A 21222-nucleotide genomic window follows, 5' to 3' on the forward strand; every position below is an offset into this window, starting at 1 on the left:
CAGCTCTGTCTGGTCAGGTTCTCAAGCACCAGGCTTCCCCTTTGGTGCTTGTCTGTAAGCAGAACAACTAAGCTCACCTTATCCTTTCCTGAAAGTAATAGCTTCAGAGCTGGTCCCAGGAGTTGGAAGCAGAAAGTTCCCAAGGGAACAGTGCAGAGACTTAGGGAGCTCACCTCTTGGGTTTGTGAGTTTTCTGGCAGCTCTACTGTGGGCCATCTCCCTTGCCACAGCAATTTCCAGTGGCACCACAGCCAGGTGTCTCTAAACACCACCCAAAAGCAGAGCCAGCCCCAGATAAACTAAAAGATGTATGAGAGGCCTGAGAGTTCATACAGGGATAGTGCTTAGATTGTATGTGGTCAATTCTGGTTTGATCCCCACATTGCTTGAGCTGCCTCATCCCTGAGCACTGCCTGGAGTGATTCCTGGGTGCAGAGCCAAGAGTAAACCCTGAGCACTTCCGGGTGTGGCTCAACAAACAAACAAACAAACAAAAAGCAACCAACTCCCAACACTATTCCCAAATGTGGGAACTTTTGGGCCTGTGGGCCCCATCCACCATCTCGGGAAAACATGGAACACTGCTTCATATATGATGGAGATCTCTCGTGGTGGACTGAGAGCTTCAGACCTCCACTCTCTCTACCTGTTTTCCTTTCCTCGAATTCCCAAGCTGCTCAGGTCTTACAACATATCCCCTTGTTCTCCCAGAACCCAGGAACCTCAAATCCAAACCAAGTACCTCTTGCTTTTCTTTTCTAGGAAGGGGAGCAAGAGTGAAAAGGGATTTCCCCCCTTGGCACCTGCTACCACTGATATGCTGAAGGATAGCAGATGGCAACAGAAATGAGTAAATAGTAAAGGGGAATAGGAAGCAGAGATGTGGGTACTGAAGATCAGCGTCTCGGGACTGTGTGAAAGCTGGGAACCAAATCCAGACAATGGAGTAGGAAGGAGGTGGGAAGGCACAGAGCGAGCTCAGTTCATGGACCCTGATGAAATCTCTTGCCACTTCCGGACATTCTACAAGAACACCAGCAAGTCTGGATCAGTGTGAGAAGCTCAATTCCTTCCCCAAAATGAGTTGCTTCCTGAATTCTGAGCTCTGGCTGAAACCTAAGGGGAAATTTCCCCAGATTGGAGGTGTCCCAGGTCACATTCTCAGTTTTTGTATTTTGCAAGAGGGTGGATCAAATTGGGATCTGTTGCATGTAAGGGGAGAGCCTTGATTCTGGCACTATGCCTTCAGTCCTCAGGTCAGGTCCCTGGAAAATAGAAAGAGACTTGATGCAATGGCTCTTGTCTTCTAAGGCTGGAAACACAATGGCATCTGCGAGGCATAAGACAATTCACTTTGACTTACAAGGGATGTCAATGTGGCTGTTCTGTTTGGTCCAGCTCTGTTAAGCAGATGAGGAAGGGAAGTAATGGGGAGCAGGGGTCAGGGGCTCAGGTACCTCAGTGGTGGAGAGGAGGGGCATAGTTCTATACAAAAACACAGAGACAACAACACAGAAAACACGAAATCCTAAATAGTATCCAAACCTAAAAATGTGCCTGTAGGTGGGAGGGAGCCTGGCAACACTAGTGGAGGGAAGTTGTTATCAGTGGTGGGATGCATCCTAGAGCATCACATATCTAAAAGTCAACCATGAATGATTTTGTAAATCATAGTTCTTTAATAAAGTAATTTTTAAAAGGACAAGAAAGCAGGGACTGGGATGCAGTTCAGTAGTTGAGTACTTGTCTTGCATGTCACTGGGTTCAATTGAGGAAAAAGAGAGAGAGAGAGAGAGAGAGAGAGAGAGGGAGGGAGGGAGGGAGGGAGGGAGGAAGGAAGGAAGGAAGGAAGGAAGGAAGGAAGGAAGGAAGAAAGAAAGAAAGAAAGAAAGAAAGAAAGAAAGAAAGAAAGAAAGAAAGAAAGAAAGAAAGAAAGAAAGAAAGAAAGAAAGAAAGAAAGAAAGAAAGAAAGAAAGAAAGAAAGAAAGAAAGAAAGAAAGAAAGAAAGAAAGAGAAAGAGAGAGAAAGAGAGAGAAAGAAAGAAAGAAAGAAAGAAAGAAAGAAAGAAAGAAAGAAAGAAAGGAAGGAAGGAAGGAAGAAAGAAAGAAAAAGGAAGGAAGGAAGGGCCAGAGAGATAGCATGGAGGTAAGGCATTTGCCTTTCATGCAGAAGGTCATCGGTTCAAATCCCAGCATCCCATATGGTCCCCATGCCTGCCAGGAGTGATTTCTGAGCATGAAGCCAGGAGTAACCCCTGAGCATTGCCGGGTGTGACCCAAAAACCAAAAAGAAAAAGAAAGAAAGAAAGAAAGAAAGAAAGAAAGAAAGAAAGAAAGAAAGAAAGAAAGAAAGAAAGAAAGAAAGAAAGAAAGAAAGAAAGAAAGAAAGAAAGAAAGAAAGAAAGAAAGAAAGAAAGAAAGAAAGAAAGAAAACAAAGAAACAAAGAAACAAGAAAGAAAGAAAAGAAAAAGAAAAAGAAAGGAAGAAAGAAAGAAAGAAAAAGGAAAAAGATAAAGAAGAAAGAAAGAAGAAAAGAAAAGAAAGGGGCCCAGAGAGATAGCACAGCAGGACCAAAGGTGGTTGGTTCGAATCCCGGTGTCCCATATGGTCCCCTGTGCCTGCCAGGAGCTATTTCTGAGCAGACAGCCAGGAATAACTCCTGAGCACCGTCGGGTGTGGCCCAAATACCAAAAAAAAAGAAAAAAAAGAAAAAAAGAAGAAAGAAACAAAGAAAGAAGAAAGAGAAAGAAGAAAGAAAAAGAAAGGAAAAAAGAAAGAAGAAAGAAAAGAAAGAAGAAAGAGAAAGAAGAAAGAAACAAAGAAAGAAGAAAGAAACAAAGAAAGAAAGAGAAAGAAGAAAGAAACAAAGAAAGAAGAAAGAAAAAAAGAAGAAAGGAAGACAGAATGAAAGAGAAAGAAAGAAAGAAAGAAGAAAGAAAGAAAGAAGAAAGGAAGGAAGGAAGGAAGGAAGGAAGGAAGGAAGGAAGGAAGGAAGGAAGGAAGGAAGGAAGGAAGGAAGAAAGAGGGCCCGGAGAGATAGCACAGCGGCGTTTGCCTTGCAAGTAGCTGATCCAGGACCAAAGGTGGTTGGTTCGAATCCCGGTGTCCCATGTGGTCCCCCGTGCCTGCCAGGAGCTATTTCTGAGCAGACAGCCAGGAGTGACCCCTGAGCACCGTCGGGTGTGGCCCAAAAACCAAAAAAAAAAAAAAAAAAAAGGAAGAAAGAAAGAAAGAAAGAAAGAAAGAAAGAAAGAAAGAAAGAAAGTAAGAAAGAATGAAAGAAAGAAAGAAAGAAAGAAAGAAAGAAAGAAAGAAAGAAAGAAAGAAAGAAAGAAAGAAAGAAAGAAAGAAAGAAAGAAAGAAAGAAAAAGAATGGAAGAAAGAAAGAAAGAAAGAAAGGAAAGAAAGAAAAAGGAAGGAAGGAAGAAAGGAAGAAAGAAAGAAAGAAAGAAAGAAAGAAAGAAAGAAAGAAAGAAAGAAAGAAAGAAAGAAAGAAAGAAAGAAAGAAAGAAAGAAAGAAAGAAAGAAAGAAGAAAGAAAGAAAGAAAGAAAGAAAGAAAGAAAGAAAGAAAGAGAGAGAGAGAGAGAGAGAGAAAGAAAGAAAGAAAGAAAGAAAGAAAGAAAGAAAGAAGAAAGAAAGAAAAGAAAGAAAGAAAAAAGAAAGAAAGAAAGAAGAAAGAAAGAAAGAAAGAAAGAAAGAAAGAAAGAAAGAAAGAAAGAAAGAAAGAAAGAAAGAAAGAAAGAAAGAAAGAAAGAAAGAAAGGAAAGAAAGAAAGAAAGGAAAGAAAGGAAAGAAAGAAAGGAAAGAAAGAAAGAAAGAAAGGAAAGAAAGAAAAAGAGGGGGCCAGAGAGATAGCACAGCGGTAAGGCGTTTGCTTTTTGACGCAGAAGGATGGTGGTTCATATCCCAGCATCCCATACGGACCCTTGAGCCTGCCAGGAACGATTTCTGAGCATAGAGCCAGGAGGAACCCCTGGGTGCTGCCGGGTGTGACCACAAAAAAAAAAACAAAGAAACGAAAGATGAGGGGCCGAAGAGATAGCATGGAGGTAAGGCATTTACCTTTCACGCAGAAGGTCATCAGTTTGAATCCCGACATCCCATATGGTCCACTGAGCCTGCCAGGAGCGATTTCTGAGCATGAAGCCAGGAGTAATCCCTGAGTGCTGCCGGGTGTGACCCAAAATAAAAAAAAAAAAAAAAAAAAAAAAAAAAAGAAGAAAAGAAATCAAGAAATCAAGCAAACCTGAAGGGAGCGTGTCTGATAGCATGTTTGTGAACTGGTAAGAATCCTTGTTTTAGACAAAACAGTGGGACCTTGGGAATGGGACCAAGAGAAAACAGTGAGACCTCGAGTCTTTGTTGTCCATGGTTAGTCTTTGTACAGTGCCAGCTTTGTTCTGTTTCCTATAAGAGAGTGGGTTCCCCAAGATTTGGGGGGAGCTTGAGGGAATAGGCACTGCAAGTGTGCCATACTGCTTGGAGCTACCCCCAGTTACAAAGAAGAGACTGAGAGCTCAGAGGGTTGGGGGAGGTTACCACTGGAACCACACTGAGAGTGAGTGTCCAGAGCCACGGGTCACCAGGACTCCTCAGCACAAAGCAGTGGGGCTACTGCTAAGGGGCAGAGCATTTGCCAAGGCTGCAGAGAGAGACTGTTCTGAGGAGACCAGGAACAGAGATGAGGTAAGGAAAAGTGGCCACTCTGAGAAAGGGCTGGAGCCACAGCACAGAGGGTGTGGGCACTTAACTAACAGTTCCATCCCCGGGACCCCAGATGGTCCCTTGAATCCTGCCAAAAGAGATACCTGAGCACAAAGTCAGGAGTAAGTCCTAAACACAGTCAGGTGTACCTCCCCCAAACATTAAAAAATTTTTTTTTCTGGGCCACATCCGGTGGTGCTCAAGGGTTACTCCTGGCTGTCTGCTCAGAAATAGCTTCTGACAGGCACGGGGGACCATATGGGACACTGGGATTCGAACCAACCACCTTTAGTCCTGGCTCGGCTGTTTGCAAGGCAAACGCCGCTGTGCTATCTCTCCGGGCCCTAAAAAAATTTTTTTAAAGGGGCCAGAGCAATAGAACAGCAGTAAAGCGTTTGCCTTGCACGCAGTCAACACAGGTTGGACCCCGGTTTGAATTCCAGCATCCCATATGGTCCCCCCATTCTGCCAGGAGCGACTTCTAAGCACAGAGCCAGGAGTAACTCCTGAGCGCTGCCGGGTGTGACCTCAAAACAAAAACAAAACAAAAAAAGAACAGGGCCGGAGAGATAGCATGGAGGTAGAGCATTTGTTTGCCTTGCATGCAGAAAATGGGTGGTTTGAAATCCCGGCATCCCATATGGTCCCCGAGCCTGCCAGGAGCGAATTCTAAGCAAAGAGCCAGAAGTAACCCCTGAGCACCTCTAGGTGTGGCCCAAGTCTCCCCGCCTCCCAAAATAAAATAAAATAAAAGGACTTTTGATTTCTACCAAAGGCTGAACTTCTTTTCTTTTCTTTTCTTCTCTTTACTTTTTTTGGTTTTGGGCCATACCCGGTGACACTCAGGGGTTACTCCTGGCTCTGCACTCAGAAATCGCTCCTGGCAGGCTCAGGGGACCATATGGGATAGCGGGGGAATCTAACCAAGGTCCATCCTAGGCTAGTGTGGGCAAGGTAGACTCCTTACCCCTTGCGCCACCGCTCTGGCCCCTGGACTCCTTTTTTTTCTTCTACTCTGATTCCTAGAAACCCATGAACCCACCATGTGGACTCCAGGGCCAGGAGTCTATAGTCCAGAAATTGACCTAGAAGTGGGGAGATTTGGTAGGATGAACCTCACGGTGCCAGGCAGACAGAAAGAAAGCAGAGCCCGGAAGACCAGTTTGGTGGCTCACAGTGCCTGCCTGGCCATGATTTTAAATCCTTGGTGTCCCCACATGTGCTTAGTGTGATCCTGGTTCTCTGCTGTCCGTGACCCATGCACACAAGAGATTTCCTTGTCCCACCTCAACCTACCGCAGCTTGTCGTGGTCACTGATAGGGTAGAAGCCAAAGAAAAAGCCCCCTTTGAGGGTGACCAACAACAGGGAGATGAGCAAATCCCGCCACCCAGGTTCTGGCCCAGGAACCAAAGGCCTTCCCATCCCAGAAGACCTCAGCAGACTACCACAGTAGGAAAAAATGGAGAAGATGGAAGATTCAAGCTCAGGCTAAGAAGCCCAATTGAAGAGAAGTTGCTTTTAGAATCTCTTGTAACGTTCTTTTAGGTTAATCTCTCGATCCTATTTGCATCAGTCACTTTACTGCTAGTTAAACTGTGTGTTCAGGGCCCGGAGAGATAGCACAGCGGTGTTTGCCTTGCAAGCAGCTGATCCAGGACCAAAGGTGGTTGGTTTGAATCCCGGTGTCCCATATGGTCCCCCGTGCTTGCCAGGAGCTATTTCTGAGCAGACAACCAGGAGTAACCCCTGAGCACTGCCGAGTGTGGCCCAATAAACCAAAAACAAACAAACAAACAAACAAAAACCTGTGTGTAAGGATCTTAATAGCTACTGTTTTGGTCTATGCCCCACTGCAAACAAAATTTTGTACCCAACTTTAGTGATTGAATATTAGTTTGCATAGTTCTGGGAAAATGCATAATGTTGTTAGATTTTTAATAGTTCTCAGCTATCCTAGTGATTGTTTTCCAATTGCTCTGATGTTTGTTATGTATATTATTTAGCAACTTATTCTCAAATTATTTCTATGTTCTAATGTTTTTGTCCACAGAAGTTGATGGATACTATAAACTCTTATTATAGTTCTCATTATTTTTTTATTTTTTATATTTAATTATGAGAACAAAGATGCAAAGAAAGAGGACAAGGTAAAGTTACAGTGGAAGGACAATCACCCGTAACATAATTCTCAGAAGAAGTCCCCTTGCTGATATCTTAACTTTGAACTTTCAGCCAAAGAACATTAAGATAAATAAAACAGAATCCATGTACAATTACTTTGTCCCTCAGTCCCCAGATTGTAATACATGACAATATTTCTTAGCAGCAGACAAGGCAATCTAAAACCATAAAACTTATGTAACTCCTTAGACATTAGTGGCATAGTATTTTTTTACATTTCCATGTATATGCATATTAGTTTAAGTTAACCTCAAACAACCTTTTGTTGTTGTTGTTGTTTTTTGTTTTTTTGGGCCACACCCATCAGTGCTCAGGGGTTATTCCTGGCTGTCTGCTCAGAAATAGCTTCTGGCAGGCACGGGGGACCATATGGGACACCGGGATTCAAACCAACCACCTTTGGTCCTGGAACAGCTGCTTGCAAGGCAAACGCCGCTGTGCTATCTCTTCAGGCCCGGGTTTTTTTTTAAGGATTAGAGTCAAAGGAGCACAGTAAAAACGGTGTTAGAGTGGCAATTGTTGTTTGCATAGGCCCACCAAAATAAGAGGGGCACGGAAAGGAATAACCTTGGCCTAAATACAAAGAGACCCTACCCCTGAAGTTTCCTGGCCTAAGACCAACTCTAGGCTCTAGGCAAGCTAGATCGTCCAATCCAGACATTGTCTGTAGTGCCAACACACGTTTATTTTTCACATAATCTCTGTTGTTGGTATCATGTTTCTGTATTAAAGATCCTGGAATCTGCATATCCTACATTGAAGTCAGGATGTGGAGCATCCTCTAGTTTCACCTCACAACTAAAGGGCAATGCAGAGAGCCTGTCCTGTAAGCAGGTCATTGTTGTTTAGTCTTCTCAGTGTTAAGGGAAGTCTCTTTTGAGCAGGTCGATGTCTGAGCAGTGTAGGGTCTTCCGTGGTAGAGGATTACTTCCAGGTGATGTTATAGACAAGCCTGGATGTTTCGTGGATGGCTTCCCTGGTTCAGGGGTGAATGGAAAATGCCCTTTCTTCTGAGGCCTGTGCCAGGTCGTTATGTCAATGTTCTGGGTGTAAGGTCCCTTTGCACTATAAGATTTGTGTGTTCCAATCTCTATTAGATAGGATCTTATTTGTATGTATAGTATTTTCCCATTTTAATGTGCCTATGCAAAAAAGGAACAATGCCACGTGGCGTTATTGGCGCATATGGGGTCATAAGAACAAGTCCAACAATCCCCATGACATGGTTCAAACAACAGCATTAAAATGCGGGACTCTTTCACCAAAATTCCTTATTGAACAGCTCACAAAGAGAAGATAAAAAGTGGTTAGAATCATCACTGTATAAGAGAATATTTAGTAAGACTTACAGCTGTCAGAGAAAAAACACATAAAATATTCAAAAGAAATACGTGTCCATTTTATGTCTTTTGAAATAGTTGAGGGTTGTTCACACAATGCACGGCTTTGGTCTGTGATTAGGACTGTGCAGTACTGAAGTTAAAAAGAGTAATGTGAGTTAGTGATTTTGGGGGGAGGTGAGAGAGTTAAGGAGTAAAAATGAGCTTTGTAGGGGTGTGGGAAAGGGCAGAATACAAAATGGACATTCTGGATACGCAAAACATAACATTAGGATAGGGAATACTCTTAATACATGCGGTTTTTCCACATGTAGACTGGTCAGAATTTGACAGTGACAAACTTAGTGCAACCGAGCAAATCTCAGCACACCCCAAGTTAGGACCCACCATTTCTGGCCGCCTGGGCTGGAACCCAGGTAAGACCTGGAGGCTGGGGACAGAAGAGGGGACGGCTGGGGGCCTATCAAGGCTCCCAGTGCACCCAAGTTAAGGAAAAGGCCTTCCACATGGGGTCTCCCCAAACCCCATGCCGGCTAGAACTAGCCTCCAGATCAAGAAAGGTTCGATAGAGAGCCGGAAGCCAGGATCTGCCCACCCTCCACCCTGTGCCCTTCCCTCTCTAGTGCAGGGGGAAGGGCGGGGAAAGCTTGGGACCCCATCCAGGAGGGACCCCCCCCACACCCACCTTGTCTGGCCACCTGGGCTGCCACCCCAGGAAGACCTGGAGGCCGGGGGGGGGGGTGGGGGGGGGCAGAAGAGGAGAACTATCAAGGTTCCCAGCGCACCTGTTAGGGAGAAGGCCTTCCATATGGGGTCTCCCCAAACCCCATGCCGGCTAGAGCTCTATAGTTCTCATTATAAGAACGTTGTTTTGCAAACTAATTTTCAAATCATATATAAATTTGCAGAAATGTTCTTGTGCTTTTTTTTGTTTAGGGAAGTTTATGGAAAAGGATCTCAGACATTCTAGACTCCTATTACAGTCCTTGGTGTAAGAATGTTTAAAAATCTTCAAATTAAGTGTATCTGCAGAAAGGTTCTAATGTTTATGTTCAGAGAAGTCTATGAAAAAATTTATGAATTTGGAAAAAGCTGTTTTGAAAATATGTATCACAATCTGTCTTACGATACTTTTACAGCCAATTTTTACTATGCCTATGCAAAATAATAAGCACTTTTATAAGTTCTGATCTGGGGTTCCCACTTTTGGTGGAGAACAGTAGAACATAACTTTTGTAGCTTTTCTCTCTCTTTTTTAATTTTAAACAGAAAGGGTAGAATTGTAAGATGATACCCAACTATCAACCCAAAACAAAGGCATTCCCCCATCTTCCTCTTTCCTTAACCCCCCTTCCTTTGATATGTAAAAACACACCTGAATCTTACTCCATCCTGCCCCACCTGGTTGGACGGGTATTGATTTAATAAAGAAAGAGGCATTCTGACTTTTGGCTCAGGTAGAGACCATGAGTTGAAAAGCCACTGATTCCATGATTCTTTCTTTTTTTTTTTTTTTTTTTTGGTTTTTGGGCCACACCCGGTAATGCACAGGGGTTACTCCTGGCTATGTGCTCAGAAGTTGCTCCTGGCTTGGGGGACCATATGGGATGTCGGGGGATCGAACCGAGGTCCGTCCAAGGCTAGCGCAGGCAAGGCAGGCACCTTACCTTTAGCGCCACCGCCCGGACCCCCATGATTCTTTCTTGATTGGCTTATTAATTGTTTGCCACTACCCTGCTTCTTCAGACCCGTCCACCTGGGGTTGGAGGTACAGTACCTGGAGTGATTTCACAAAGTGGAGATTTATTTTATGCTCAGGGATCACTCCCAGGTGAACCATATATGGTGCTGGAAATAAAATCCTGAACCCAGGTCAGTCTCATGCAAGGCAAACAATGCCTTACTCTATCTGGCCCCTCTAAAGGGGAGGTTTAAAAATAGGCAGGAAGGGGGACCAGGAGGGGAATGAATGTTTTGTCCAGAGGGCAATTGTGAGGCACTCCCTTTCCCCCCAGTTCTAATGGCTGATACTTCCTTTAATCACATATCTCCTCTTCCTCTGTTTCCTTCTGCCCTCGCCTCTGTTTTAACTTTCCTGTAATTCACGGGCAATCTTCTACAATCAGCAACTCTGGGCCGGAAGGGATCACGCTCTTAGTGGTCATCTCCTCTGACCCCTTGACTCTGATAAATGACCAGCTGGGGTGTGGAGAGGGCCAGAGGGGACCCCTAGCAATCAGGCTTCGTTATCCAAAAGATAAAGGGGTGTGGAGTGGGGCCAGTTTGGTGCAGCAAGTTCAGAGAAGGCAGAAGACTAAGATGGAAGCTAATTTCAGTTCACCATATGTTTTACATGTATGTGTGTGCACGGACACGCCATGTGTGCAGTTCTAGGGAATGGCATGGAGACATTCTCTCACGGAGCTACATCCTGGCCCTCTATGCTTACAAACCAAGTTTAATTGGATGTTTGCAATGGGTACCAATGCACACAGGACTGAAGAGATAGGACAGGGTTAAGCATAGGCTGACCCTGATTAAATTCCCAGCACCACAGAGGGTCCCCCAAGACTCATCGGAGTGATCCCCAAACACAGACCCTAAAGAACAGACCCCAAAACAGAAACAAACAAATAACATGCATGGAGGCCCCTTGGTCCCTAAACTGTCTAGTCCAGCCCACTACAGGTCTGAGTGTGTTTCTTCCCTTTGCTGGGAGTGGAGCTTCCCTCCTACGGTCTATTAACCATTAACTTCCCTTTGCCTGCACCGGAGGGCCAGGACAGGTGGCAGAGAAGCAGGATTCATCCGCAGGGCCTCCCTCCCTCTCAGAGTGCCCCACTTCTGCCACCCAGGCCATGGGCACCATTCTGATGATCCTGGCAGGGGTTTTGCTCCTCTGTGGGGGTGACTTCAATAGGAAATCTTTAAAGGTAAGTCAGAGAGGCAGAACTGCCCACTGCGGCCTGGATCCAGAGCAAGCTGATACCATTATTGGGGGATTAGTTTCTGGGTGTGGCCCTCTGGAGCTCCTCATCCTGGACCCCCTGCAGTCTTAGCAAGGCAGGGACCTTTCTTCCTGCACTGCTGGGGGCTACTGGTTGACAGGGACTGTCCCTGCAGAAGGAAGGGGCTGGGTGCTCCCACCACTCAGAGTGCTCCAGTGACTGTTGTCTCATCAACTTAGACATCGGCGGTTCCTTTTGCGCCCCCAAAGCTGGAATCACAAAGTTGTGCCTGCCCCAGGTGAGATGGGGTGTGTGGGAGGGAACCCTTCTGCTGTAGGGTGGGGGCTTGGAGAGAGGGTTTAGTGGCTGCTTTGCATGCAGGAGTCCCCAACACCGGCATAATTTCCCCACACCCCCCAGCTCCACAGGGTGTGGCCTTTACCTACCCAGCCCTGCTGGCTCAGAGCTGGAAAAGCCCCCAAACTAAAAACAGAAAGTATACAGCCGTCTGGCCACTTCTGCTCGGTCCCCCAGTGCTTGGGGAAGTCGCAGCTCCCACACCAGACACCTGGGCAGGAAGCTCTTCCCTCATGTCCACAGGATTGACTTCCTGTGCCTTCTTCCTGCCCTGGCACTGGCCCAGGCCTTCTGCCTGCATGGGCGGGGCAGGGGGGGGCAGTGCCTTTATCTCCCACCCTCCGAACTTGGCGCCCACATAGGTGCTCTGTGAAAGTTTGTGGAATGAATGAGCATCTGGCCGGCCTCAATGAAACAAAGGGCATAGAGAGGTTCAGTCTTTTCCTCATGGCCCTACTCTCTGCCACCCGTAACCCGAGATTCTGTGAGCAGTGGCCCTGCAGCCTTTCTTTCAGGACTTCACTTAGGGCATTTCCTCTTGTGGCACCTTAGTTTTCTCATCTGTCGAATGGGGCTTCAAAACGTACTTGGGACCTGGGAAGACAGTTAGGGGATCAGGTTCATGCCTGTATGTCCTGGAACCGGAGCTGGATCTCTCTGCTGCCTGCACCCCCAAGCACCTCTAGAAGTAGTCCCGGAGGTCCACAAAGCACCCCAGGGTGTGGACCTGTGGACCCCTAACACAGTGGGGCCTGTGCAATGGCTCATCTCTGGGTCCATGCATTGGATCAAATGGTCTAGTTAGCTGAGGATTCAAGGGTGGTCCTGGGGCTCAGTAAGCCCCTCACAGTATAAACAGGATCCCCCCCCCCTTCCCACTATTGGGAAGCCAGTGGGATCATGGCTGTTTGCATGCACAACTGAGCAGGACTGGGGCAGCTGGTGGAAAGCAGGAGTTGAATCCTGAGGTCAGGTTTCTTCAGTTCCTGCTCCACCCTCACCGCCCCATCTGGAGGCTGACAGAGCCCCAGGAAACAACCTGGCCCACAAACCAACTTCCTGGGCTTCGGGCCCTGATGCATGAAAATACTGAGGCGAAGCCGCTCAAGAACTTGCCTCAGGTCACCGAGGTTCAAGGTGTCCATCTAATAAGACCCCAGTACTCCCCGCGCCCTCACTTGTCTTTGTTCCTCCCCCTGCCCAGGTTGAACTTCCCCTCTCCTCTCTGCACCCGAGTGACCCCAAGTTCTCACCTCCATTCCCTGCAGACCAAGGGGTCCCTCAACATCATATGTCCCTGCGGAATGGCTTTGAGTTGCACATCCCGGGACCCCAACTGTCCCCGCCGGTGCCACTGGATTTAGAGGAGGACGTCAGTTCCAGAGACAATAAAAGCTGTGCCACTTTATTTAAACCTGCTGTCCTGTGCTTCCTAAGAGAGGGACGGATGGGCACTAGCAGGCTGGTTCCAGGCCTAGGGCAAGAGGGAGAAGAGAGTGCTGGGTTGGAGGTATGCATGGGAAAGGTCGCTGGGGGAATGTGGCAGGAATGTGGAGGGTGTGGAGAGGTGGGAATGAGGGGGTCCCTCAATGCTCTGCACCAAGAAACAAGGTGAGGGACACAGAAGGCTCGTGTGTTTGTGAGAGACAGAGACAGACAGACAGACAGACACACACACACACACACACACACAGAAAGAGACAGAGGACGTACAGGTTAGTGCCTGTGAGGGCAAAAAAACCCTCTCATCCATCTACTCTGTTTTCTCTTATTTAACTCATTTATTTACTTACTCTGACCTCTGAACTCAGGGATCACTTCCAGCTGTGCTTGGGGGGGACCATCTGGGGATCGAACTCAGGTCAGTCATGTCCAAGGCAAGTGCCTTGCTCCTCTGGTTTATTTTTTATTCTTATTTTTCAAACATTCTTATTTTATTTTTTAATTCATAAAAATTGTAATTGAATCACCATGAGATGCAAAGTTATGAAGTTGTTCAAAGCTGGAGTTTTAGCTCCCACACTGCAAGACACCCCAAGTCCCATAGGATATATCTGGATGGACCTCTACCCACAAAAAATTCCAAACAGATGATGCATCTTCCTGGTGGAAAAATGGCCCAACTCCACTGTTAAGCACCAAAAAAATGATGGCTGCCAACTCTTCCCAAGTAGTCAGGTCTGAAGCATCTGATTCCCTGGATGTTGGGTTAGGGTTTGGTTATTCCCAAAAGGAAAAGGGAAACCCCATATCTCCTATCCAGTAAGGATAGGGGAAGCTGCTCAGTTATATTAGTTATATTAATCCCCAGTAAATAATCCACACAGATAAGTGGGTAAAAAGAGGCAAAGAAGTCGAACACAAGCAGTTAGTTTACCAACAAGCCAGCTGCTCCAATCCAAGAGCTTGCAAGCCTGCAGCAAAAACCTGCCTTCTCCTATATTTGCCTCCTAATTTATTCTGCTCCAAAATCACACTCCTACCCCCAGGAGGAGGAGGAAAAGGAGGCAGAGAGAACAGATACAAAAGAGGACTGATACTAAGACCTCTATATACCTCACACTTCCCCTTTCTTTAGTATAAAAAAATCAAAACAATACGGTCCAGCTGAAAACTCTGGAGCTGTCTCAAAATGGATGGGGGCAGATTCTCCTTCTGCATGAACTGCAGCAGCCCAGCACCACACCCCACACCCTCAACAGAAATTTTCCAACTCCAGTGCCGTTTCCAGCGGTAGGGCATTTGCCTTGCATGCGGCTGATCCAGGACCGACCTGGGTTTGATTCCTGGAGCAATTTCTGAGCGCAGAGCCAAGAGTAACCCTGAGTGCCACCAGGTGTGACACAAAAACCAAAAAAAGGAAAAAAAAAATTTTTTTAGCTCACAACTTCAACTTTTCAACTGTCAAGTCACCAAATTTTTTTCAGATCTCTAGATCGTGGAATGCACAGCCATTGATACCCTGATCATAGTGTCAGCCCAGTGGGATCACAGCAAAACTGATGGGAAAAATCGCATAGAAGATCACTGAGAATGAAATGGAGAATAAAACACTGAGTAGTGTAGGATTCAGTAATCCAACAGACCACCAAGCTCAGTAAGTCCTAATAGGAACACTGAAGTCTCAGCTAGCACCAATCACAGTCCAGTAAAAATTCAGACAATGACTTTAATAAAACTCTGAGAGAGAGAGAAAACGATTATTTCAAATTGACCCTTGATGATGTGGGAATGGCTATTTCCATTTTCCTTTATGTTGTAACAAACAATATGAAGTAAATTTGTTTGTGTCTGCAAGGGGGCAGGCTAGCGTGGTGGGTGGGAAGCCAGGGACACTCGTAGAGGGCATGCCACACTGGTAATGGAATTAGTGTTGGATAATTTAATGCCTGAAACAACTGTATAATGAAAACTTCATGGTGTTATGATAAAACATATATATATATATATTTTGTTTTTGTTTTTCAGGCCACACCCATTTGATGCTCAGGGGTTACTCCTGGCTAAGTGCTCAGAAATTGCCCCTGGCTTGGGGGAACCGTATGGGACGCCGGGGGATCGAACCACGGTCCTTCCTTGGCTAGCACTTGCAAGGCAGACACCTTACCTCGCCGGCCCCGATAAAACATATTTTGAAGAAAGAAACCTCCCCTGGGGGCCAGAGCAATGGCACAGTGGGTAGGGTGTTTGCCTTGTATGTGACCAACCTGGGTTCAATTCCCAGTATCCCATATGGTCCCTGAACCTGCCAGGAATGATTTCTGAAATGCAGAACCAGGAGTAAACCCTGAGTGCTGTCGGGTGTGGCCCCAAAACTAAAAAAAAAAAAAAAAAAAAAAAAAAAAACCCAAAACCTCTGAACTATTCTCTCTATGGTTTCACTCTATTCTCTCTGTGGTTTCACTTCCTAGTTTTGGTGATCTCAGTTCCTTATAGTTCAGTCCTCACTCGGGGGTCACACCCCGTGTTGTGGCATTTCCACACTCTGGGCTATAGTGCAGGCAGAAATTGCTAGTGGTGCAAGGGATCATGCATGATGCATATGGGACACCAAGATTAGAACTCATGTCTGTACTCTAGTTAGGCCAAAGGTCTAAGTCACTGTGTTGCTTCTTTGGGCCCCCAAAGCACAAGTTCAAAAGCATAAATTTTCTTCTCTGGCCTATCCTGTCTTTCTGAGAAGGAAACCATCTCTGTCCCACAATGCTCTGCAAATATGTTAAACGGGCTGAAGCAATAGTACAGCGAGTAGGGCATTTGTCTTGAACATAGTCAACCTGGGTTCAGTACCCAGTACTCTATATAATCAATCCCCTGAGCACCACCAGGAGTGATCTGAGCACTGTCAGTGTGCACTCCCACCAAAAACAAAAGACCAACATCTTAGTGGGTCTTAGTGGGATAGTCAGTCCTGGGCTTTGTTGCTTTATAGGAGTTAATATGTAGATTCTTGTTTGGATATTCCCACATCTAGAAAGGCTCTTCATGCTTGGTGCTGATAGGCGTGAAAGAAGGAACTTTGGTTTCCTTTGTCCCTGACTTATCCCTGGTCTTCTCCCAGTGGCGAGCTTCCTACTGAAGACCACTTCTCCTTCTTTCTGTCTATTGTCTCAGACTCTCTGACACTGAGAATCTAGTTTCCCAAGAAACTCCATGGATTAAAGTCTGCCCTGGGGCATTGGATAGTTCATGAAAGGCAGAAATGGCAATGGACTCTCCCAGGGCAGCCAAAGGAGTTCTGAATGACCTGTTTGTTTTGACTTAAATTGACTTTCATGGGGGCTAGAAATATAGAATGGCAGGAATGGCACCTGCCTTGCACATGCCCGACCCAGATTTTATCCCCGGCACCCCATATGTTTTCCCTAAGTCTTGCCAGGAGTGATCCCAAGGCACAGAGCCAGAAGGAAACCTTAAGCACTGCTTAGGTCAAAAACCAAATAAAAAGAACAAATTGACCCTCACTGTTCTGTCTTCTCTGCTTTTATTGCCCAGGCCCAGGCCTCCTGAGTCTGTTCCCTTTGTCCACTGACATTGCCCACCACATTAAGCACTATGTCCTGGACAAGTCATTCTGGTGCTCACCAAACCAGCCTACAGAAATGTACCTGGCTGGACAGGTGACAAAGTCACTGAAATTGTAATGAAAGAGGAAAGGAGATGGGAAGACCAAAGCTAGAATTCTATTGCTTGATCCTTCAGCTGGAGGAAATGTTGCAACTTCTCTGCTTTCCAACATTTATTTGAGAAACGAAACATTCCTAATGTTTGATGTTCCACCTTTGGATTGCATGATTCTGAAATACCTCTTACACAGAGACCTTCTGATTCTGAAGATAAAAAAGAGTACCGCGGGCTGGAGAGTTAGCAGGGAGGTAAGGCGTTTGCCTTGCATGCAGAAGGACAGTGGTTCGAATCCCAGCATCCCATATGATCCGTTGTGCCTGCCAGGAGCGATTTCTGAGTGTAGGGCCAGAAGTAACCCCTGAGTGCTGCTGGGTGTGACCCAAAAACAAACAAACAAACAAACAAAAAGAATACCACCTTTATTAGGGGCTTACTCTAGTCTAGGCAAACCACAGGGTCTGATCAGCCATTCAAAATTCTCATTTATTTTTTGAGCACACTTATCTGTCCTCAATGATCACTTCTGATGAGGTCAGAACTTGAACCCGGGTGAACCACATGCAAAACAGATGCCCTGTCCACTGTATTAACTATCCTGTCCCCACTTCTATTTCTATTTGGGCTCCCATACCTGGGGACACTAAATGGACACTGCTAGCTTGTCTAGCTCTAAAGTGGTTCCAAATGGTTCTACTTGGGGCTCAGATCAAATTACTACCTGCTAGTATGGCCCTGGGTATGGGGTACATTAGAGAGACTGAGGCAGTATCTGCTCTCAAGGTGCAAGAGAGAAAGCTGAACAGTCAGTGAAGGAAGTGAGAAGAGCTAGAGACCGGTGGGTGTGGAGACAGAAAAGATGATGCCAAGGACGAAGCTGGAAGGGCACTTTTGTTTTATTTGGGGGCCATACTTGCAAATGGGACCTGGGTCTCCCACATGCAGACCCTGTTCCCCAACCTTGGAGCCACCCCTCTGGCCCATGAGCATAAAATACCCAGGAGCCTATGCCATGGGTAGGCCTCAGGTCTCAGGTCAAGGGGCAAAGTCATTTTTAGCCTTTTGCTTTTTTTGCAGATATTCCTCAAGTTCAACCCGTGATTCTGTCAGCTAGATCTGACATGTGATTTCCGAAGAATGAGAAATCGTTGAGCAACTTAGTTCTCCCTCTTCCACTCTCCATCTGCTGTCCCTCCACCCACTGCCCAGCCCAGCCTCCCAGGAGTTTCTAAACTCCTGCCAGTGTTCCTGGGCAGGAGAAAGAGCACAGATGGGATGGTGCCACCTTGCAGGAGGCTGACCGTGGTTGATTGCCCCAAGCGCCATCAGGAGTCACCCTCGAGCTCAGAGTCAGAATTGCCCCTGAGTACCGCCAGGTGTGGCTCAGAGACCCAAAATCTCCTATACCATTCCTACCCCCCCCCCCCCCGAAAAAGAGCTGTGTGGTCCTGGCCCTATTTCCCAGTGTTTCACCACTAGGGGAGGGACAGGGAGAGAGGGTTGAGATCAGGAAGAGCCAGTGTCTTTAGCAGTCTCTGGAACAGGGGCAGGCTGGGCTGGGTTGCATCGGGGTCAGATCTCTGAGTGGGGAAGAAAGGGGGAAGCAGTTAGGACACCAAGGCTTAGGCTCTTCACCTGCTGACCCTCGTGTCTCTGCAGCTGTTTTGTGGACCTGCAATAATAAGAATACAGATCCAGTGAGCGAAGGCTGGCACCTGAGATCTTTTCGAAGACATTGTTTTTAGGCGATGAGAGACCCCAAAGGATACAGCAAGTAGGGCACTTGCCTTGCACACGGCCGGCCCAGGTTCAATTCCCAGTACCATATATGATCCCCTGAGTCCTATAGGAGTGCTCCCTGAGTACAGAATCAGAAATGATCCTGAGCTTTGCTAGGTGTGTGATCCTTCCCCCCCACATTCCCCACAAGCCTATTTTCAAGTGCTTTTAAAGTTTTTACCCCACTCTGACATGTTTTGGGCCCGCCACAAAATCCAGCTCTTTAGTTCCTGTGTGTGTGTGTGTGTGTGAGAGAGAGAGAGAGAGAGAGAGAGAGAGAGAGAGAGAGAGAGAGAAGAAAGAGAAAGAAAGAAGAGAAAGGAGAGAGGGAGGGAGAGAGAGAGAGAGAGAAAGAGAGAGAGAGAGAACTGTCATGATGGAGCCATCACTACTAGAATGGAAATGTTTGTGGGGAGAAAAGACTTCAAGGTTTAAGGCTTGATCTCCTCACTGCAGAAAAGAATGAATTCTCTGACGCTGAAAAGCAACAAAAATAACTCCTCAGGCCTGGAAATGTGTCTCTAGTACATGTGAGGCCCTGGCTTTAATGCCTGGCACCACCAAAGAAAGAAATATGATCTTCTACAGCAGCAGCCTTCCAGGGGAAAAAATGTGAGCTTCCCTCACATGTGAAATTTTTCTAAGAACCACCTTTATTTTTATCATTATTTTTGAAAGTCATTTTAACAAAATAAACAGAAACAGGTGGAGGAGCTGGAGAGATAGCATAGCCCGAAGGGAACTTGTCTGGTGTGTGGTTGACCAGAGTTCTTTCCCATATCAGGAATGATCCCTGAGTTCAGAAAGCCAGAATTAAGCCCTGAGCACAGCTGGCTGAAACAAGAAAGAAAAAGAAAGAGAAAAAAGTGAGAAAGGGGAGAGAAAAAAGAAAGTGAGAAAAAAAGAAGAGAAAGTAAGGAAAAAGAGAAAGGAAAAAGAAAGAAAGAGGAAGGAATGGAAAGGACAGAAAGAAAAAGAAAGAAAGTAAAGAAAGAGGGGCCTGAGAAATAGTGTGGAGGTAGGGCATTTGCCTTCATGAAGAAGAACGGTGGTTGGAATCCCGGCAACCTATATGGTCCCCCGAGCCTGCCAAGAGTGATATCTGAGCATAGAAACAGGAGTAACCCCTGAGTGCTGCTGAGTGTGACCCCCCAAAAAAAGAAAGTAAAGAAAGGGGCCCACACAATAATATAGTGCATAAAGTCTTACTTATGATAGACCTGCATTTAATCCCTGGCACCCCATATGGTTCCCAAGTCTGCCATGAGTGTAGAGCCAGGAGTAAGCCGTAAGCACTGCTGGGGGTGGCCCCTCCCCCCCCCAAAGAAAAAGAAACAGGTGGAACCAGTTCTGATAATATATAACCCAATCAAAAAGTCATCATTCCAACATGTTGAAGTAGTCAATATATTTTCCATTCTTCTTGGTGTTTGAAATTCAATCTGTAGAGTCCTACTGAGGTGAGACTCAGTGGTAGGCCACTTTGGGGTCCCCTGAGTCTTGTCAGGTGTGACCCCTAAACTTGAGAAGCCTCTGAGCACTGCCAGGTGAGAGACCCAAACAAAACAAAATGAAACAAACTACCATCATAATTAGTACTTTAGACTTCTCTCAATTTAGATTTGTCACATATCTAGAACTTAGCACAGAACTGGCTATTTGTCACCATATCAGATAACAAGAATCTAAGGGTGTAGTGTTAGATATTGGTAAGGGCTCAACTATGTAAACATGCTGCTTTTATAGCTGAATATCTAGGAGGATCTAGGAAAGTCAAAGCAAGGGGAGGAGCTCCTGGAATCAGAACAAAGAAGGCAGAGAGCATCAATGCTACGGCCACAGCCCCAGAACTTCTTTTTTATTTATTTATTTATTTATGTATTTATTTATTTATTTATTTTAGTCCCAGAAATTCTTTTTTTTTTTTTTTTTTTGGTTTTTGGGCCACATCCGGTGGTGCTCAGGGGTTACTCCTGGCTGTCTGCTCAGAAATAGCTCCTGGCAGGCATGGGGGACCATATGGGACACTGGGATTCGAACCAACCATCTTTGGTCCTGGATTGGCCGCTTGCAAGGCAAACGCTGCTGTGCCATCTCTCTGGGCCCAGAACTTCTTTATGTGAATTAGAAAGTGGTCACTCCTGGGGCCGGAGAGATAACATGGAGATAGGGTGTTTGCCTTGCAAGCAGAAGGACGGTGGTTTGAATTCAGGCATCCCATATGGTCCCCAAGCCTGCCAGGAGTTATTTTTTGAGCATAGAACCAGGAGTAACCTGAGTGCTACTGGGTGTGATTCCCCCCTCAAAAAAAAAAAAAAGAAAAGAAAAGAAAAGAAAGTGGTGACTCCTGTGGACTCGTCGTGGTGATAAAAAGATTCTTTTAAACCACCGTATGCTCCATGAGACCAGGAGATAGTTCAGTGGGTAAAGGACTTACTTAACACACAGATGATCTGGATTTGATCCATATAGCTTCCCAAGCCAGGAAAGATCCCTGAGCATAGAGCCAGGAGTAAGCCTTGATCACTGTTGAGTGTATCCACCAAATAAAACAAAACAAAAACTAAACCACCCCATCCTGGGGCCAGGGAGAGCATGCTTTACATATAGGAGGCCTGATTTTGATTCTCAGTCCTCTAAACACTGCCAGGAAGATAGGGCCTGAACATTGCCAGGTATGGCACCCCTATAAAAAGTGGAAAGCCAGCACCACCATAGTCATCAAATGCTCTTCTTTCAGCAGTCTTGTATTAGCCAGATTCAGTGTAGAAAAACAAGAACCAGTC

General features: G+C 46.0%; 1 protein-coding gene across 1 annotated transcript; it reads left to right on the forward strand.

Annotated features, from left to right (window-relative positions):
• Positions 1 to 11032: 11032 nt before the first annotated feature.
• Positions 11033 to 12926, forward strand: CLPSL2 (colipase like 2). The gene is made up of 3 exons (XM_049765300.1): positions 11033 to 11161; positions 11352 to 11474; positions 12802 to 12926. Exons 1-3 carry the CDS (start codon positions 11087 to 11089, stop codon positions 12895 to 12897), a joined length of 294 nt encoding a protein of 97 aa, XP_049621257.1. The 5' UTR covers positions 11033 to 11086; the 3' UTR covers positions 12898 to 12926.
• The last annotated feature ends 8296 nt before the right edge of the window (positions 12927 to 21222 follow it).

Source organism: Suncus etruscus, chromosome 18 (genome assembly GCF_024139225.1).
Source record: "Suncus etruscus isolate mSunEtr1 chromosome 18, mSunEtr1.pri.cur, whole genome shotgun sequence".
NCBI classification, from domain to species: Eukaryota; Metazoa; Chordata; class Mammalia; order Eulipotyphla; family Soricidae; genus Suncus; species Suncus etruscus.

Bases quoted from the DNA above. Each gene is read 5' to 3' on its own strand.
- CLPSL2 (XM_049765300.1), top strand. From the start codon at position 11,087: ATGGGCACCATTCTGATGATCCTGGCAGGGGTTTTGCTCCTCTGTGGG. The intron at 11,162-11,351 runs GTAAGTCAGAGA...CTGTCCCTGCAG, and splicing joins TCAATAGGAAATCTTTAAAG to AAGGAAGGGGCTGGGTGCTC. The intron at 11,475-12,801 runs GTGAGATGGGGT...CATTCCCTGCAG, and splicing joins CAAAGTTGTGCCTGCCCCAG to ACCAAGGGGTCCCTCAACAT.